At 42.5% G+C, this 15,858-nt stretch overlaps 4 protein-coding genes across 4 annotated transcripts in view; 3 read left to right on the top strand and 1 right to left on the bottom strand.

The window, feature by feature from the left end:
* Positions 1–1,879, top strand: part of LOC118317501 (vesicular inhibitory amino acid transporter-like) — a 3,739-nt gene extending 1,860 nt beyond the window's left edge. Inside the window, exon 2 of the mRNA XM_035646252.2 lies at positions 1–1,879. This exon is cut by the window's left edge and continues 214 nt beyond it. Coding sequence (XP_035502145.1) covers positions 1–974 — 974 coding nt within the window. The 3' untranslated portion in view covers positions 975–1,879.
* A 525-nt stretch (positions 1,880–2,404) lies between these two features.
* Positions 2,405–7,867, top strand: bpifcl (BPI fold containing family C, like). The gene is made up of 16 exons (XM_035644286.2): positions 2,405–2,562; positions 2,707–2,820; positions 2,981–3,095; positions 3,363–3,494; positions 4,548–4,703; positions 4,794–4,857; positions 4,984–5,044; positions 5,204–5,295; positions 5,568–5,744; positions 5,836–5,895; positions 6,114–6,281; positions 6,786–6,853; positions 6,951–6,993; positions 7,092–7,152; positions 7,359–7,435; positions 7,536–7,867. The coding sequence occupies exons 1-16, from the start codon at positions 2,475–2,477 to the stop codon at positions 7,602–7,604; spliced, it is 1,545 nt and encodes a 514-aa protein (XP_035500179.2). The 5' UTR covers positions 2,405–2,474; the 3' UTR covers positions 7,605–7,867.
* Positions 7,868–8,437: 570 nt separating this feature from the next.
* Positions 8,438–13,438, bottom strand: LOC118316453 (PRELI domain containing protein 3B). Its single transcript, XM_035644287.2, has 6 exons — positions 13,281–13,438; positions 11,591–11,759; positions 11,390–11,479; positions 11,034–11,104; positions 10,810–10,912; positions 8,438–10,675 (listed from the first exon to the last, which is right to left on the bottom strand). The coding sequence occupies exons 1-6, from the start codon at positions 13,310–13,312 to the stop codon at positions 10,559–10,561; spliced, it is 582 nt and encodes a 193-aa protein (XP_035500180.1). The 5' UTR covers positions 13,313–13,438; the 3' UTR covers positions 8,438–10,558.
* Positions 13,439–13,932: 494 nt separating this feature from the next.
* atp5f1e (ATP synthase F1 subunit epsilon) lies at positions 13,933–15,816 on the top strand. The gene is made up of 3 exons (XM_035644288.2): positions 13,933–14,072; positions 14,439–14,568; positions 15,611–15,816. The coding sequence occupies exons 1-2, from the start codon at positions 14,041–14,043 to the stop codon at positions 14,563–14,565; spliced, it is 159 nt and encodes a 52-aa protein (XP_035500181.1). The 5' UTR covers positions 13,933–14,040; the 3' UTR covers positions 14,566–14,568; positions 15,611–15,816.
* Positions 15,817–15,858: the final 42 nt, after the last annotated feature.

Genomic DNA, 15,858 nt, shown 5'->3' with positions numbered 1-15,858 from the left:
GCGGCCACGTGGTGAACGTGGCGCAGATCATCGAGCTGGTCATGACCTGCATCCTCTACGTCGTCGTCAGCGGCAACCTGATGGTCAACAGCTTCCCGGGCTTCCCCGTCTCCCAGAAGGCCTGGTCCGTGGTGGCCACGGCCGCGCTGCTGCCGTGCGCGTTCCTGAAGAACCTCAAGGCCGTGTCCAAGTTCAGCTTCCTCTGCACCCTGGCGCACTTCGTCATCAACGTCCTCGTCATCGCCTACTGCCTCTCCAGGGCGCGCGAGTGGGCCTGGGAGAAGGTCAAGTTTTACATCGACGTGAAGAAATTCCCCATCTCCATCGGCATCATCGTGTTCAGCTACACCTCCCAGATCTTCCTCCCCTCGCTGGAGGGCAACATGCAGAGGCCCAGCGAGTTCCACTGCATGATGGATTGGACTCACATCTCCGCCTGCGTCCTCAAGGGCCTCTTCGCCCTGGTGGCCTACTTGACGTGGGCGGACGCCACCAAAGAGGTCATAACGGATAACCTGCCCTCAACCATCCGGGCGGTGGTGAACCTCTTCCTCGTCGCCAAGGCGCTGCTGTCCTACCCGTTGCCCTTCTTTGCAGCAGTGGAGGTCCTGGAGAAGTCCTTGTTCCAGGACGGCGGCAGGGCCCTCTTTCCTGACTGCTACGGCCCCAGTGGCCAGTTGAAATCATGGGGTCTGGGCCTCCGAGTTGCCCTGGTGGTCTTCACCTTGCTCATGGCCGTGTTTGTCCCCCACTTTGCCCTGCTGATGGGCCTGACGGGGAGCCTCACCGGCGCGGGCCTGTGCTTCCTCTTGCCGAGCCTCTTCCACCTGAAGCTCCAGTGGAGGAACCTCCTGTGGCACCACGTCTTCTTCGACGTGGCCATTTTCGTTATCGGAGGCATATGCGCCATATCTGGCTTCATCCACTCAGTTGAAGGACTCATAGAGGCGTACAGGTACAATATCCACGACTGAGAGCTTCACTGATGACCTTTGCCGAGCGGCGGCGGCCCAACATGCCGCACCCTGGCAGGCTGTCACGACGCAGACCTTATCAGAAACATCATGTCCGACCACTTGACATAGAGAGGCGCGTGAGGAGGATTATTTGTGTGAACTGTAGCCTATACTTCTTTTTATTTTGCCTTCGTGATAATGTGCAATAATAAACTCTACAATCATAGTGTAAAGTCTAGTCGACTCATTCCAGAAACCATGTTTTATTAAGTGGACAGAGGAACACAGACCCCGCATTAAAAAAAGGGGGGGGGGGGGTCTGATTAAAATAATATGCGGGCAGGAACAAGCCTGTCCAGACATCAGTCTTCATGCAAAGTTCTCAGATCCAGTGATCCACGGGTCCGACTGTGAGTGTGTACGTGTTTATTGCTGGGGAATGAAATATGTAACGATGGAGTGAATATGTTATTACTGGTTTTTGAGCTGCTACAGTAGATATATCATTAATCCCACTTCAGAGAAAATACGAGAGCAGGGCACCCTTCGGATCAGATGATGCTCTGTGGATGATAATAAATCATGAATAACTTATGTGTAGTTGTTTAAACAGAATTATTATTTTTGATTTTGTTTTTCGGTTTGTTTTTGTTGTGTTTTATTTTCCATCTTATGCCTCTGTAGCTAGTAGTCCTGTTGGCTTGTTTGTTTTTCTCTTGGTGTTTCAAGTGTCATTCTGGACGACGTGAATTCAAAGTGCAAGAAAATGGGTCCTAAGTGTGTAATGCGTATGAAAATTTGTCCGTCTGATGATATGCTCTTCCTATTGAACGTGTTAATTGTGATTTAATGGAACTAACCATGGTGTGTGAGACAAGGAGCTTGTTGAATTAAGAGATAAATAAATCAAATATTTTATGGCTGGTGATTCTAATGTTTCCTTGCCCAGAGAAATATATCCCATGGGGATGACCGAGGTCCTGCTGGTTTGACTTTCTCTTTTGTTTCTACTGATGTGGGCCTTGTCAAACTTCCCCTGTGACAAATTGTGTGCAGAGGCCTCCAAAGCAGCTCGTAACAGACCGCACGAAAACATGGCGCTGATCACATCAGTGAGCTCGGCAACTCTAAGAAAAAAACAACAGGATATGGAGAAGAAGAATTCTCGATCCTTGTCTTCGCTTAGTTAATTAAGATTCAAAATGTTAAAGTCAACACAACATGAAGTAGGTTTCACTTCTTTATTTCTAAGAATGAGGATGTTGCTGCAAAGCTCGTTTCTGATGAGATGCACCTACAACAGTCTACTTTCTACTGTACTTTCAGTACAGACGTGTACGTATATTTCTATCAACAGGTCCTATTTGATTCAGCTGTTGAATGTAGTGAAAGTCTGACAACCACCCGATTCAGGCAGTCAGAGCTGAATCAAAATCCAACACACCAACGCAGCAGCATCTCCCATGTCACATGTTGGTGAGTTTCACTTCTCAGTGATACAGGAAGCACAAGCCGCGTATGAATCAAAAGCCTGAGAAGCCGAGAGGACATTTGTTCACATGTAGAACAGACGCCAAGAACCATTTTCCATCCTGCAGTGATTCAGGTATGCTACATACCACTACTCAGGTACATTGAGGGTGTTTGACTTTAGAAAATTATGCTAAACACCGAATGTAGTTGACACAGCAAATCTTTGAGTTTTGTGGTTATTTACTGTAGTAAATTATAGCTGCTGCTTGCACCACAGGGGGGCCCAGCAACATGTTTCTCTCCGTGACAGCAGTGCTCATGCTCTTCTCGTGCGCACATGGAGAAAATCCTGCAATACAAGTCATCCTGACCAACAAAGGCCTTCAGTACGGTAAGGAAATGTTAGGTGGTGTTACATCCATTCTGTTGCCTAATGGATCCAAGCACAAAAATAAGGTAGTAGCACAAAATCCCACCGTGTGATCTGTACTCGTATAAGAAACATTTCAATCGCAGCAATTCAAAGTTCATACGTGTGCCGTGTGGCCCAGGTAAGCACGCAGGTACAGACTGGATTCAGAAGATGTTGGAGCACGTCACCCTCCCGGACATCAGTGGCAAAGTCAACGTAGGCTTCTGGTGCAGCATCCACTACACACTGACGAAGTAGGTCTTATATTTGACATTCTTGAACATTGAGGCGTCTTTTATGTTCCAAAAGTTCACATGCCAATTATATGATCACCTCTTCACACTGTTTACTGTCTAAAAGGAGTAGGTTGTGTTTGACTGAATTTAACAAAAGTGAAACTCCTGTGTATATATATATTTTGAAAACCGGTAGCACAGTATGCTAGATTTATTTGCATGATTCCGGTACGTGTCACCCCACCTATACTAACCCCTGTCTGCTCTCTCCCCACTGTGCTCCAGCACCAGTATAGAGAAGTGTGACCTTCCAGAGCCGTCTGCTGACTTCTATCCCGATGCCACAGGATTAAAGACATCCATGTCAGGCCTCAGTGTTGCACTAAGCGGACAGTGGATGACACACTTTGGCATAATGTGAGTTTCCCTTAATCTCTGCCCGACGAGTAAACTCCTGGATCGCAAGGCAAGTAGACTCCACAACGCAGGGTGTGAAGCAATGTCAAAGTTTTCCATTTAGGCAAAAGACAAATCTTCAGAGAAACTGAGACAATGTGAACCTCACCATCATTACCCCAAAGAGCATGTGAATCCTTTTAAAATGTAAAAGTAACACACTTGATTTTGAAATGGTGATTGAAAAATGCTCATCCAGATTTAGCGAGGAACCGATATTAAATTAAAAAAGAGCCTTTATGTACAGCTGGGGTCAAATAGAAAAGTGTCTTTTTTAAAGGTGTCAGGTCAGATTCTTACACTGATGAAAAATCACCAACTATTACAATTTTATTTATTTTCATTATACTCTTTTCGTCACAAAAAGTAAAAAAAAAAAAACAATTATCACCCTGAATCAAATACAAGTTGTGTCATAAAATTAACTATCTAATTTCTTATCAGTGATTTTGGTGACTTCCTGTTCTTCCCCCTTGTGTTAGCAGGCCTCTGGGAATCTGTGTGAAACTAAATGTTAAAAGTGAAAGTAATAGTTAACTGGTGAAAAGGTTGGACCTATACATAGAGGCCTGAAATCTGCAGTCCATTTAATTGGTATGAATCAAACTATGGAGAAGAACTATAAATAATGAAGGATTAAAATGACTTTTGGTTATAAACTACAGAGCTAAGACAACATTTTGTCGTCTTAATCCGACTTGTAACTTTTCTAACGCCAGATTCACGTGTATCATTTGGTCACGAGTTCCTTGAATTGTTTATGTGCCAGTGACGATAAATTACGATAAGAATGTATTGAAAATAAAAAAATAAATAAAAAAGGAAGTAGGGGTTAGCAAGAAGAAAATCTGAATATGTTGCTGGTATTATTAAAAAGATATATAATCAGGTGTCATGTATAATACATATATGATACACACACACACGGCAGAATGTTTCTGTGGCTGTTCATACCTGATTTTCACCATAACCAACATTGCACTGATTTGTTCGTACTGTGGGTTTTTTCTCCAGACATGACAAGGGATCGTTCGACATGGCCATACTCGGTGTGGATGTGACCTCTGTGGTGGAGCTGGGCAAAGATGCTGACGGCCATTTGTCTGTCTCTAGCGCCAATTGTGTAGCTCAAGTTGGAGATGTGGACGTACGATTCCATGGTGGAGCCAGGTACAGTGAACCTCAGAGAGGGGGAGAGAGAGATACTGAGGAGTGATGCTGATGTCATGGTATAAACCCCGCATTTTCATTTGTCCTTAGCTGGATTTTCAAGCGTTTTGTGAAGCATTTCAAGAAGCGAATCAGCAAAGAAATAGAGAACAGAGTGAGTGGTTCTCCTCTCCTTTTCCTTTCCTTGTGCGATCATCAGAATAATACAGAGGTGAAATCTGCTGTAGACATGTTCACTGGTGAACATTGCAGGACATTTGCATTGTTGTTCCCTCCCCAGATTTGCCCTAATGTGGAGGAATTGATTGCAAGCGTAGAGTACCACCTACAGGCAATGAACGGTATTGCAGAGGAATACATTTTCATAAAGACACCAGATAAAAAAGGATTGTAAATATTGACATCTGTTACGAAGGCCAAAAGTTACTTTACTTTAAGATAGAAATATTCAAATTCATGAAAAGATTATTCGGTCTACAAATGATTTCTATTTTATTCAGTTTCCTTCGAAGTGGATCCGGCTATGGCCATGAACCTCTCTCTCAGCACCTCACCTACCATTGATGTTTCCAGTTTGAATCTGGGTCTCAAGGTGAGGATGCACACATGGAAGTAGTTCCTGCGTTTGTCTGCATGTTAGGGACTTTCAGCCGCATCGGTTCTTGTCGTTCCTTCACACCTTTGAAAAAAAGAAGAAAGTATTTAAACATTTTAAATACGATTTATACACACACTTATAGGTATATGACTAAAATACTCTGGCATTCATACCGTAATGAGGACTTGTGCATGTTAAAAAGGAATAGCAACATCAGCAAGTGATCAATTGCTGCAATTGATAATTTGCAACTCTTTATTTCAAAGGGCGAGTTCTTCAGTGAGAAAACTCGTGCGGACCCTCCGTTTGAGGCCCAGCCCTTCACCATGCCCGAGCAGCAGGCCTTCATGTTGTCAGTGGGCCTGTCTGAGTTCACTCTGAACTCTGCCTCATACGTATACTACTCATACGGAGTGTTCCAGCGTTTCATCGACGACAGCATGGTGAGCAGACCTGGCCGGAGGAAAGCAGAGAAGACAGGACAAGACAATTTTAGTTAGGTTTGTTTTAAGACGTGTCGTTTCATCTCCTCAGATCCCACCAGGCTTTCCTTTGCACCTAAATACCAGCTTAATGGGACCCTACGTTCCTCAGGTAAGCTTATCCATATCAGGATTACATCCTCACACTTGATTTAAGGTCAAGAAAACAGTGCTGAAAAGTAACGCCTCCCTGAATTTGAGGGAAATCTAAAGCGCACTCTTTTCTCCAGTGTACCTGCCTTATTTCACTCAGCACTGTTGATTAAATCACCAAAATATTCAATAATGAAATATTAACCAACAACCTTTTTTTTTTCCCGCGCTGTGCAGCTTCCCAAAATGTTTCCAGGTCTGCTCATGGATCTGCATGTTTATGCCAGAGACACGCCAATGTTTTCCTTCCAGCCAGGTGCAGTCAAACTGGGCATCCAGGGCGCCGTCAAGGCCTTCGCCATCCAACCGAACGGTACCCAGACTCCACTGTTCCAGCTCAATATTGTGAGTGGCTGTTCCTCTCCGTCCCGTCAATATAAACAAAAAGAAACACGTGCACGTATTCGTCCAAGTACATTCACATCGTGTGCAGCAAGCAGCTGCCTAGTGATGTTTCATAGTTGTGCCTCAATCCTAGACGTGTGCTCATGGGATATGTGACAGAAATAGATTTGATTTTTGGTGGGAAAAAAGTAGCATCCCTCAAAGTCACTTTAACATTTTAATATTTCAGCAAATACAAATCTGGGCAAAATTAATACATGCAAGGGTTTGCCTGCTGTGCTCTAAAAAAACAGAAAGAAAATGTAATCATTCAGTCCATAGTTTACACCTTCTCAAATGTTGAGGATGAGGATTTGCTTCTTTTCTGTTTTTACATCATGGTAAACCGAGTGTCTTTTGGGGTTGACGCTTCCATTTGCACTCACATTTTGTAGAATAAACACCAGGACACATAACCGTCAGATTTTTCACGATTGAAATAACTATCGGTTGTCGTACTTGCAGGACTTGACATTAAGCAGTAAAGTGTGGATTGCTGATGGAAAAGTGAAAGGCTCCGTTTCAACAGACAAGTAAGCATCAGCACATTTTCAAAACACACCTCACACCTGAGCCCAAGTTCACAAACTCAAACCCACAGTGACGATGCGGCCCGATGTTTCCTTTCAGTTTTACACTGACGCTGGCAGGAAGTGAAGTGGGAAGCTTCGGGGTACGTGACACAAAATTAAAAGTGCATCACGTTCCGTTTGTGTGATGCGCACAAACTGAGGGAGACCAGACTGTTAACCATCACAATCCTCTTTTCAGACCGACGCTTTGGAAAACATTGCCAGAAAAGTTGTTGAGATGGGGTTGGAAATACTGAACAGTGAGTGCAAGTTATATTTCTATTTATTCACCTTTTACTCTGACAGTGTTCCACTTTAGCCGACAAACCACTGCAATATTAAAACTCTGTTTTTTGTCTCACACCACCACATGGTTACTCAAGTACAACCTCGTGCAAGGCCTCTTTTTCTTCAGAACATGATCATGAAACATGTGACAGAGTTGACTTGCAATTTATCGTTTCAGAGAGACTGGGCAGAGGCCTCGTTTTACCCCGACTGAAACGAGCCCAGCTAGTCAACTCGGTTCTGAAGGTGCAGGAGGTCAGTATTGGTTATTACAAAAAATAACTCTTTAAGTCTAAAATTTCAACCAAGGGTAGAAACACCTTTAAACTGACCCGTCTGTCTTGGTTCCTCACAGGGATTCATAGCCCTGTTTTCTGATGCTGACGTGTTTCTGACAGACAGAGGCTTCAACCAACAGAACTGAGTAACTCTGGTACATCAACCATGAAGACTTTTCATCTCAGTTCAGATTCATACACTTCACACCAGTCAACACACAGATGTTTCTATCCATCTATATATACACATATATATCTATATGACACCACATAAGTATCCAGTTGAGTCTGGATACTAGAGTGGAAAAGACAAATTATTGCTACACAATAAAAAAAAATGCACAACCATCATGTCAAATAAACACGGACAAAGCCTGCAATAAATAAAATCTCATATGTATACAGCCTACAATGTGATCAGATTGATTTCCTACATATTGGTAAATGACATTAAATAGATTTGCATTCAGAGTTTCATTAATATAGATATGTTAAGTTCCAGGGCTCAGATTAGTAGAGTATGCAGATTGGCCACTGAATATTCAAATTCTACTCATGTTGGATGATTTTGCCAGTTGGAAGCAGCATACTATCACCAGAAGAAACATTATCAACAACAAAACATATACACAAGGAATCTTAACAAACACAAAATATTCGGGGGGATGAGGGTTTTAATTAGTATTAGTGCACGGGGTCTTGAATTCAAACAGTTGAATTTGGTTTGATTAATTTGGTTTGATTAATTTGTATTTGAACCAATGATCCACTTTAGTCATAGTCGATGAGATTTCTGGAATAGTCATCATTGACCATCAGGAGAGAATTATTTTGTTTTGAAAGGCCAAGGGATGAAGATAAAAAACACACAAATGAAAAGATCTAAGAATAATTAAAGACAAGCCAAAAACCAACATTACTCTGTTTGACTTTGAACAAGTGGAAGTCAAGACATTTCAACAAACACGTCACCACCGTATTCATGAAACAATGACATCTCTTTATTTTGAAATATTTCCTGTTGTTGTTTTTTGTTACATGTTCACATTCCCGGAAGGTAACACGAACGAAATATAAATAGAAGCCTATTTACAGCCACTTGTACTCAAAATGTTCCCCCTAGAAAAAAACACCACACTTGTCAATCATGAAATGAGATGCTGTGTGTGGATAACTGACCAGGTGACGGGTCAGCTTGGGATGCAGAGCTGGCTTTTACACAGAACGTTCCTGGGCGGGACAATGCATGATGGGATTGAAAGTTAAGAAAAGCTCAGTTGAACTGGGATCAAGTGTGAAAAAGAAAAAGAACTAACTAAGAACATGATGTTTGAGCAAGATACAAAGTGTGGAGGCATCTGCTGCTGAGCTCCACCGGGAGGTGGTGTTAACAGAGGGAAAATAGTTGTCAACTTTCATTTGAAGAATGTCCTTGTTAGAAGAAAGAATAGGGGATAGTTACAGGGTTATTAGATCAACTACACCATTAATGTTGCACGTGAGAGTCAGGGAAATGTAGTATAAAGATTGCACTTGCAAAACACCATAAGCTAAACTTTTTTTTTTTTTTTAACAGCCTTTGTCAATGTTCACTCATACAAATATACTATGAATATCAACACCTAAAGACAAGTTTGCTCATCAATAATACCTAAGTTACCTGATTTGGTTTACTAAATTGATACAGGTTATTTTCCACACTCAATGATCCCGAACATGACCCTGCAGTGCCCCTCCGACAACACTGCTGAGCGTTCATAACACCTTAAACACTATGTTGAACACCAACATGCTGATGCAGTGCTGCGCTTTTAAATATGAACCTTCTGCCACTTTTAAGTACATGTTGGAAACAGGTTCAACATTTTAGTTTGCATTTTCTTATATTGTGACGCTGGACTGAAAAAGATGTTGAAGACAAAGAAAAATCAAGTCATTTTAAACCAAAACTAGACCAGAACAACCACCAGGGACAAAAATCTCCGAGGTCCAGTCCACCAGGTTCAAGCATCAACGGTACAAAGGTAAATTTAACTAAAACTCTTTCTCCTCTTCCACTTTGTTTAAATGCTGTGAAACTTTTGACAGATAAACAAGTCTAAGCTGGCGTCGATCGCTGTAGAAAACCTCATCTGAACCAACCCCCGCTGCCGGGCTGTGCCTCTTAAGTGCTCTGGATTACAGACAGAGTTCCACCTGACGGCACAGGGCCAGGTTGTGCTGGTTGAACATGACCTGGAACAAGACAGCCGCCATTTGTGTTCCAGCACCATGCAAGTATACCTACAAACTGGTTTTCCTTTCTGGCCACTTCACCTGCTCTCAGATATGGCGGTCAAGACCTTGAGCTGTGTCTGTATTTATAGTAAATAAACCTGTTCAGGCGACATGTTGACAGATGTTCCTGGGGATGCTGCCTTTGTTTGGATCCTTTAACTGTGACAGAAACACTCAAATCCTGGAGTTTTTTTAAATTCCAAGGAGAGAAAAAAAAGCTGCTGCTTCAACAGCACAAGACAGCTGATGGAGTTTGTAACATACTGTACAATCCAAGTTACTTAAAGCCTGTCTGCTTAGTGAGGTTTGGGAATTGAGTTATTATGGCCAGTTCTGCTGTGCAAAGCTTAAGAGACTTAATTTCTGTCATTACCAGTGCTCAACTTGTTCACAAAGATTTGAAAACAATAAAAAGGGAAGTTCAGAGAAATGAAATTTTGAAGACAAAGATAGAAAAGAGGAAGGTAATGAATGATGTGAAGGCACAGTGTGAAATTTTTTTTTCTGAAAGAGCTTTTACATCACAAGATCAAGTCCTATGAGCTTCAAGTGCAGTTCAATTCAACCCTCTCAGTTTGCTGTTGTTGTTCTTTTACCGTCATCAGCTCAATACTCCCCATCACTACCCACTGTCGAGTATCCAACCCTTCAGCGCAGATTGATGGGGAAGGACGGGCAGCGACGTCTTGTGACACACAAACAAGAACAAACGTACCAAACATTGGGGCTGTGGTTACTAGGCTGTGCTGGATGAAGAGCGGTCCCCTTTGAGGGGAATACAGTTTGAGAAGTCCGGTTTCATGATGGTGGAGGATGGGCGAGATCATTTGTCTACGACAGCCGCTGCCATGGGAACACGCATCGTGCCGCGAGCGGTCGCCGCCAACTCCTCGATTTCCGTGTTTAATCGCCTGATGACCCACTCCATCGCCTCCCGACCCTGACACAGACAAACGTATTAGTTGACTTAATGTGTCCTAAATATTTTGTCATGTCATACTGTCATGATGACTCATTTGGAGATTGAGCGATTTTTATTCAAATTTTATTGGTTGAATTAAGATTTGAAGTCACCTTGCCAGCGTTGACAGAGATGGTCTTGGCCATGAGACCCTCGAGGTAGCTGCTCAGACTGATACCTTTCACACTGATCAGAGCCTCCTGTGTCAACACCGTCCTGACAAACACATAAATACAAAGGTCAACAATTAACCTGAAGAAGAAATAATAATAATAACAAATTACTAGTGTCTTTTGTATGTTTGCACAAAATCTTTTTTTTTAATAAAGTCATTTACTTCTCCGGATCCTGCGGATGTGGCTTGTATGTCAACTTCTCGTCCACAGATACCAGGTTAGTGAAGGAGATCTGGATAGAAAAAAATTAAGTTGCCATTTTTACATCATATATAATGTTTACATTGGTTACATACATAACAGTTAATATTACAGTAACTGCACTGACAACAGTAACGGCAGAGCCACAGAGCCCAACTCTCATGCACCCAAATGACAGGTTCACAGAGAGGGGAGGAAAGTAAAAACTATGGATTTTTTTGGATGCTCCAACACAGCATATTGCCTAATGTCTTTCCAGCTGAAGAGCAAGTTTATCTTCTAATTTATAAAAGATCCGTACACGAGTAATACTCACATTTGTAGATTTCAGCTCAAAGGTCTTCTCTTTGGGGTCCACTACCGAATGCTCCTGGACATAAGTGCATGTTCTCGTGACCCCAAACATCTTCAGGATAGAACACAACTCAGGTTTGGTACAATAAAATGCTAATTCATGTTATCAATCGAAATACAGCATCCTTTCAACTCAAGTGTTTGTTTTCATTATCCAACTCACAGTCTTGGCCATGGCGGGCAATCCCCACTCTGTGCTGAGCAGTCTGGTGCTGTGTAACCGTCCCTCCTTGTCCACACTTCTGTCCAGAACATCCACACCAAACACACTGGGGTTCATGGGGTTGGGGTACTTCTGCATCGCCGCCTTAGTCACCGTCTCCCACGGGTGGCTGTCAATAAGCGATACTGACATTAGAAACAGCAAGTTCCCCTTCGGGACCTTTAACATTCTGCCCAAAACTGCAGATGAACACGAGTTAGGATGTGATATCTCAGTGGGGCATATCGATTTGCCTTCACTGAGAGACAGACAGACTAATCGTGAAAAGGGGAGAGATGGGGGGCTGCTGCTGAGGACTCAGTCCTCATGGGGAACCCGCTCAACCAGATGAGGAGCATTTACACTTTAATAAAAGTGCAGTGACCTTGAATTCTGAAAATGAAAGTCTACATTATAAACAATATGTTACTATTTTGTTGAAATTATTAAATAAATGTAGCGATGACAAATTTCCTCATTGTTTTTAGGATAGGCCTATAAAAATGAATGAATTGCTATGATAAAAGTAAGTGTTGGATATAAAGCAATGGGAATCAGATTGATTGACCATGTTGGTCAGGCCACTGACAAAGGCAAATACCATAGTAAATGTAATATGAATTTCACTATCGAGCTTAAAACATGGCAAAACAAATTTTCTCTTGACAATTTCCTCCGGGAAAAAAAACATGATGACTGTGTTTCCCTCATACAAACCAATAACAGTGAACAGGTTCAAACGAGAGTAACGGTATAGTTCGCTGGTTACACGGGACCCCATATTTTGCAATTTGTGAAGAAAATATTTCATAGTGGATGTGACTGTTTACCTGCATGATTTGTCTTGCTCTACGTTACAGTGTTACATAGTAAGTGACTGCTGAGCCACAGACCTGTGAACGACCCCTCCGCACATCATCATCAGCTTCTTCATGGATTCGTTCAGAGACTACGGACACATATCCAACGTATATCGCTGCATATCGATTGATTGAAAATAATTACAATCCCAGGAATGGTTGGATCGTAGTATATATATATATATTTTAATGGTGGTGTATCTGGTCTGACAGGCCCACAGGACGTTACATAACGAGCTGCATTATGTCACATCGAGGGGTAAATGTAGTCTCCGTGACAACGTTAATGAAAACAAATGAAAGGCACATGGGTGATCCTTCCGTCAGCATGCGGATGAGATGTTGACACGAGCTTGCAAATCGAAAAGTCAACGTACTTAATTGCGCAACTAGCATCAGGTTAGCTACAGTTAGCTTTACGGCTAGCAGCGAAAGCTAAGCTAAAAGTTAACGCGGCTAGCTTAAGCTAGTTCACTTCTAACGGACGGACAAGGACGTGAATATCGATCGTTGATATTTGTTGACAAACCTCAAACTTTATTACGACGGGGACTGAATTTACCAGATGGTTGTTGTAACTAACACACAGGACAAAGGGCGATGTAACGTAACCGTTGGCTTTGAGAGAAGTTACCGAACTTTACCTAACACAACCTTAGCAGCTAAAGGAGGCTAGCGGCTGCTGCCCGTCGAGGGTGGAGGGAACAAACAAACCGGTTGTACGAGAGAAAAACCGTTACTCAACTCCCCCTGTTCGTGTAAACAATCATCACAGATATTAAAGTACTCACTTGAAAATATGCTCTGACGCCCAGATCTTCATTTTAACAGGCTTTTGTGTCAGGGCTCGGGAGACCCGGTGACTGATGACAGCGTGACCGGTGTGAGCGAGGAAGGAGGGGCCGGGGGATGAGAAGCTTTAATTACTGCAGCCTCCGCGTCGACACGCCCCCTGGTGGTGGCAGAGAGCCCTCACACCCAGCACACGCAATATGATATGACAATTTCTTTCAATTCATAAACGTGAATAAAAATTAGGATGAATTTGAACACGTCACTTAATTTCTATATTTATGCTACTCTGTTCTACATCCATTTATACAGTGATATCGCTTTACTACAATACCAATATATTGTTTATCACACTGCTGTCATGTGGTGATAATAATAATAATAATACTCAGGTATAATGACATTTTGCATTGGCTTCTCCCATACAGGAAAATAAATAAGAAATACAAGTAGTGACAGAGAAATGGAAGGAGTATGGAACAAATAAAGCAAAGTGACGCTTGTGCGTTTTAAAAATTAAATAAAAATAAAGGCCAAAGGTTAAAATAAATTACATTTACATTTACAAATAGTTGTGAGTGGCATGTGTGGGTCTTTGTCAAAGTCTTTGATTCATCGAAGTACTTCAAGCAGCGTCTCATGACCCTGCAATGTCCTCATTGGATGGGCGGAGAAACCATAGAAACGAGAGCCTGCGTATGACAAATGACGTCATCACGCTCGTACCCGACCTGTCCTTGAAGCCACAACAGAGGCAAGATGGTCGCATACTGGAGACAGGCAGGCCTAAGGTAATACAACACAGATACACATATATATGAGTCAACATTTCGGCCATGGCATTATTGATAATGAATTTGTATCACAACTGAAACTATTTTTTCGTCATTTTGCTGTCAAATTTTCATCGGAGCCACATAGCTAGCCTGACTAGCTATATTAGCTAACGTGACTAGCCTGAGTTAGCGTTACCACGTCGCGTTGAAGTTAGCTAAACCAGCCGTCCGACATTCGACTCTCTCCGCTAACAGACCGGCTCTGTCATTTGTTATCAAATAAGCAGTTTCGCTTGTCTTTTTTCCAGACCGAACGCTCTCTGTATTGTTTGCCCTTTAGCATGCGGCTAACATGTGTGTGTGTGTGTGTCCTCTCTGCAGCTACATCCGCTTCTCTGCTATCTGCGCCAGCGCGGTGCGCGCTGCGCTGAAGCCGCAGTTCAGAGCCGAGGCGCTGAAGGCCGCGGAAGCCAACGTCAAAGTGGCCAAGCCTAAAGCAGCAGCATAGCAAGTAAGTGCAGTACATAAGGTAATGACGCCAGCAGTTACAAGAGACTGAATCATATCTGCGGGCTAATTGATCGTGGCCCACGGCAGCCTGTGTGGTCGAAGGAGAGGCGGCGGTGACATTGAGCGGTGACCGAGGCATACGAAACGTCTTTAATGCAGAATCTAAATCTGCAGAGTAACAAGTAACTCCAGCTCCAGAGTACAAATGACTATATTATCCCATGAAATGAATGTGTAATGATGTAGAGGATTAAAGTAGCAGTAGCAGTATTGGATTGAATATATTTGTAGTTGTCAGATGTCAAATACCTTTGCAGTCGATGTCGTGGTTAGTTCCTCCTGTGTTAAAGATCTGCTGCTGATCTTCTGCCTGTTGAAAACTGTTCACTCACAGCAGTCTTTGGCACATGGACACCTACAGTGACATGAAAACGTTTGCGTATGGTGTGATGTTTGCTTCCAGAATTTGCTGGTATTTAAGAAAATGTATTTTTCCCCTTTACCAGTGATATGCTCTCTTTGAAAACATGGCTGCTTATTGGTGTGTGTAGACAAGGCACTAATCACTGCTCTTATATTCTCAATCCAGGGTCCTGTAACCATACCCTTCGTCTAAACTGATGCTTAGATTAAATACAGTTTGGAGCATGAGCCCCAAGACCTGATTTATCATCCTTATTTTTTATCAATTGGGAAACTATAAATCTTTTTCGATGCAAAAGGTCAAGAGGAAGAACAAAACTCTTAGTTCATTACACTTTTTCTGTATCCGATGATGTCTTTATTTTGTGGACATGACAGAAAACTTAACTTACGGTGCAACAGGTGCACAGTTGTTTTGCCTTTCCGTCAGTGCTCAGCCAAACATACATTTTCTCTCAAATTTCTTCTCTTTTGGAGTTCAAGGTTTCCTGTCAAAGTAAATTAACCTTAACCCTGCAGTGACTGACGTGAAAGGGCTCTATGCTCTGTTAGGGGTAGAAATACATTTTTTAATAATGTTTAACATGTTTTTTTATTTTTCTGCTCCATTTTCCCTGCAGGATGTGAGACCATGATGTAGATGTTTTTGTCCCTGGAGTTGAGGTCCTGCCCCTGTCCTGTCCCGCACACCGTGGAGAAGGAAGAAGAAAAAAAAGATGGATGATATCAAGATGGCCTGTTGGAATGGGGACCTGAATGAAATTGCTGTTTTCCCCCCTTTTCATTTGTAATTACAATTGTATTAAAGATGAATATCTGAGATTCATTTTGTTTCCTTGTATTTGTGAACACAGTATTTGCAGCACTG

Source organism: Scophthalmus maximus, chromosome 3 (assembly GCF_022379125.1).
Source record: "Scophthalmus maximus strain ysfricsl-2021 chromosome 3, ASM2237912v1, whole genome shotgun sequence".
Classification (NCBI taxonomy): Eukaryota; Metazoa; Chordata; class Actinopteri; order Pleuronectiformes; family Scophthalmidae; genus Scophthalmus; species Scophthalmus maximus.
This window is presented reverse-complemented; position numbering and strand designations above follow the sequence as displayed.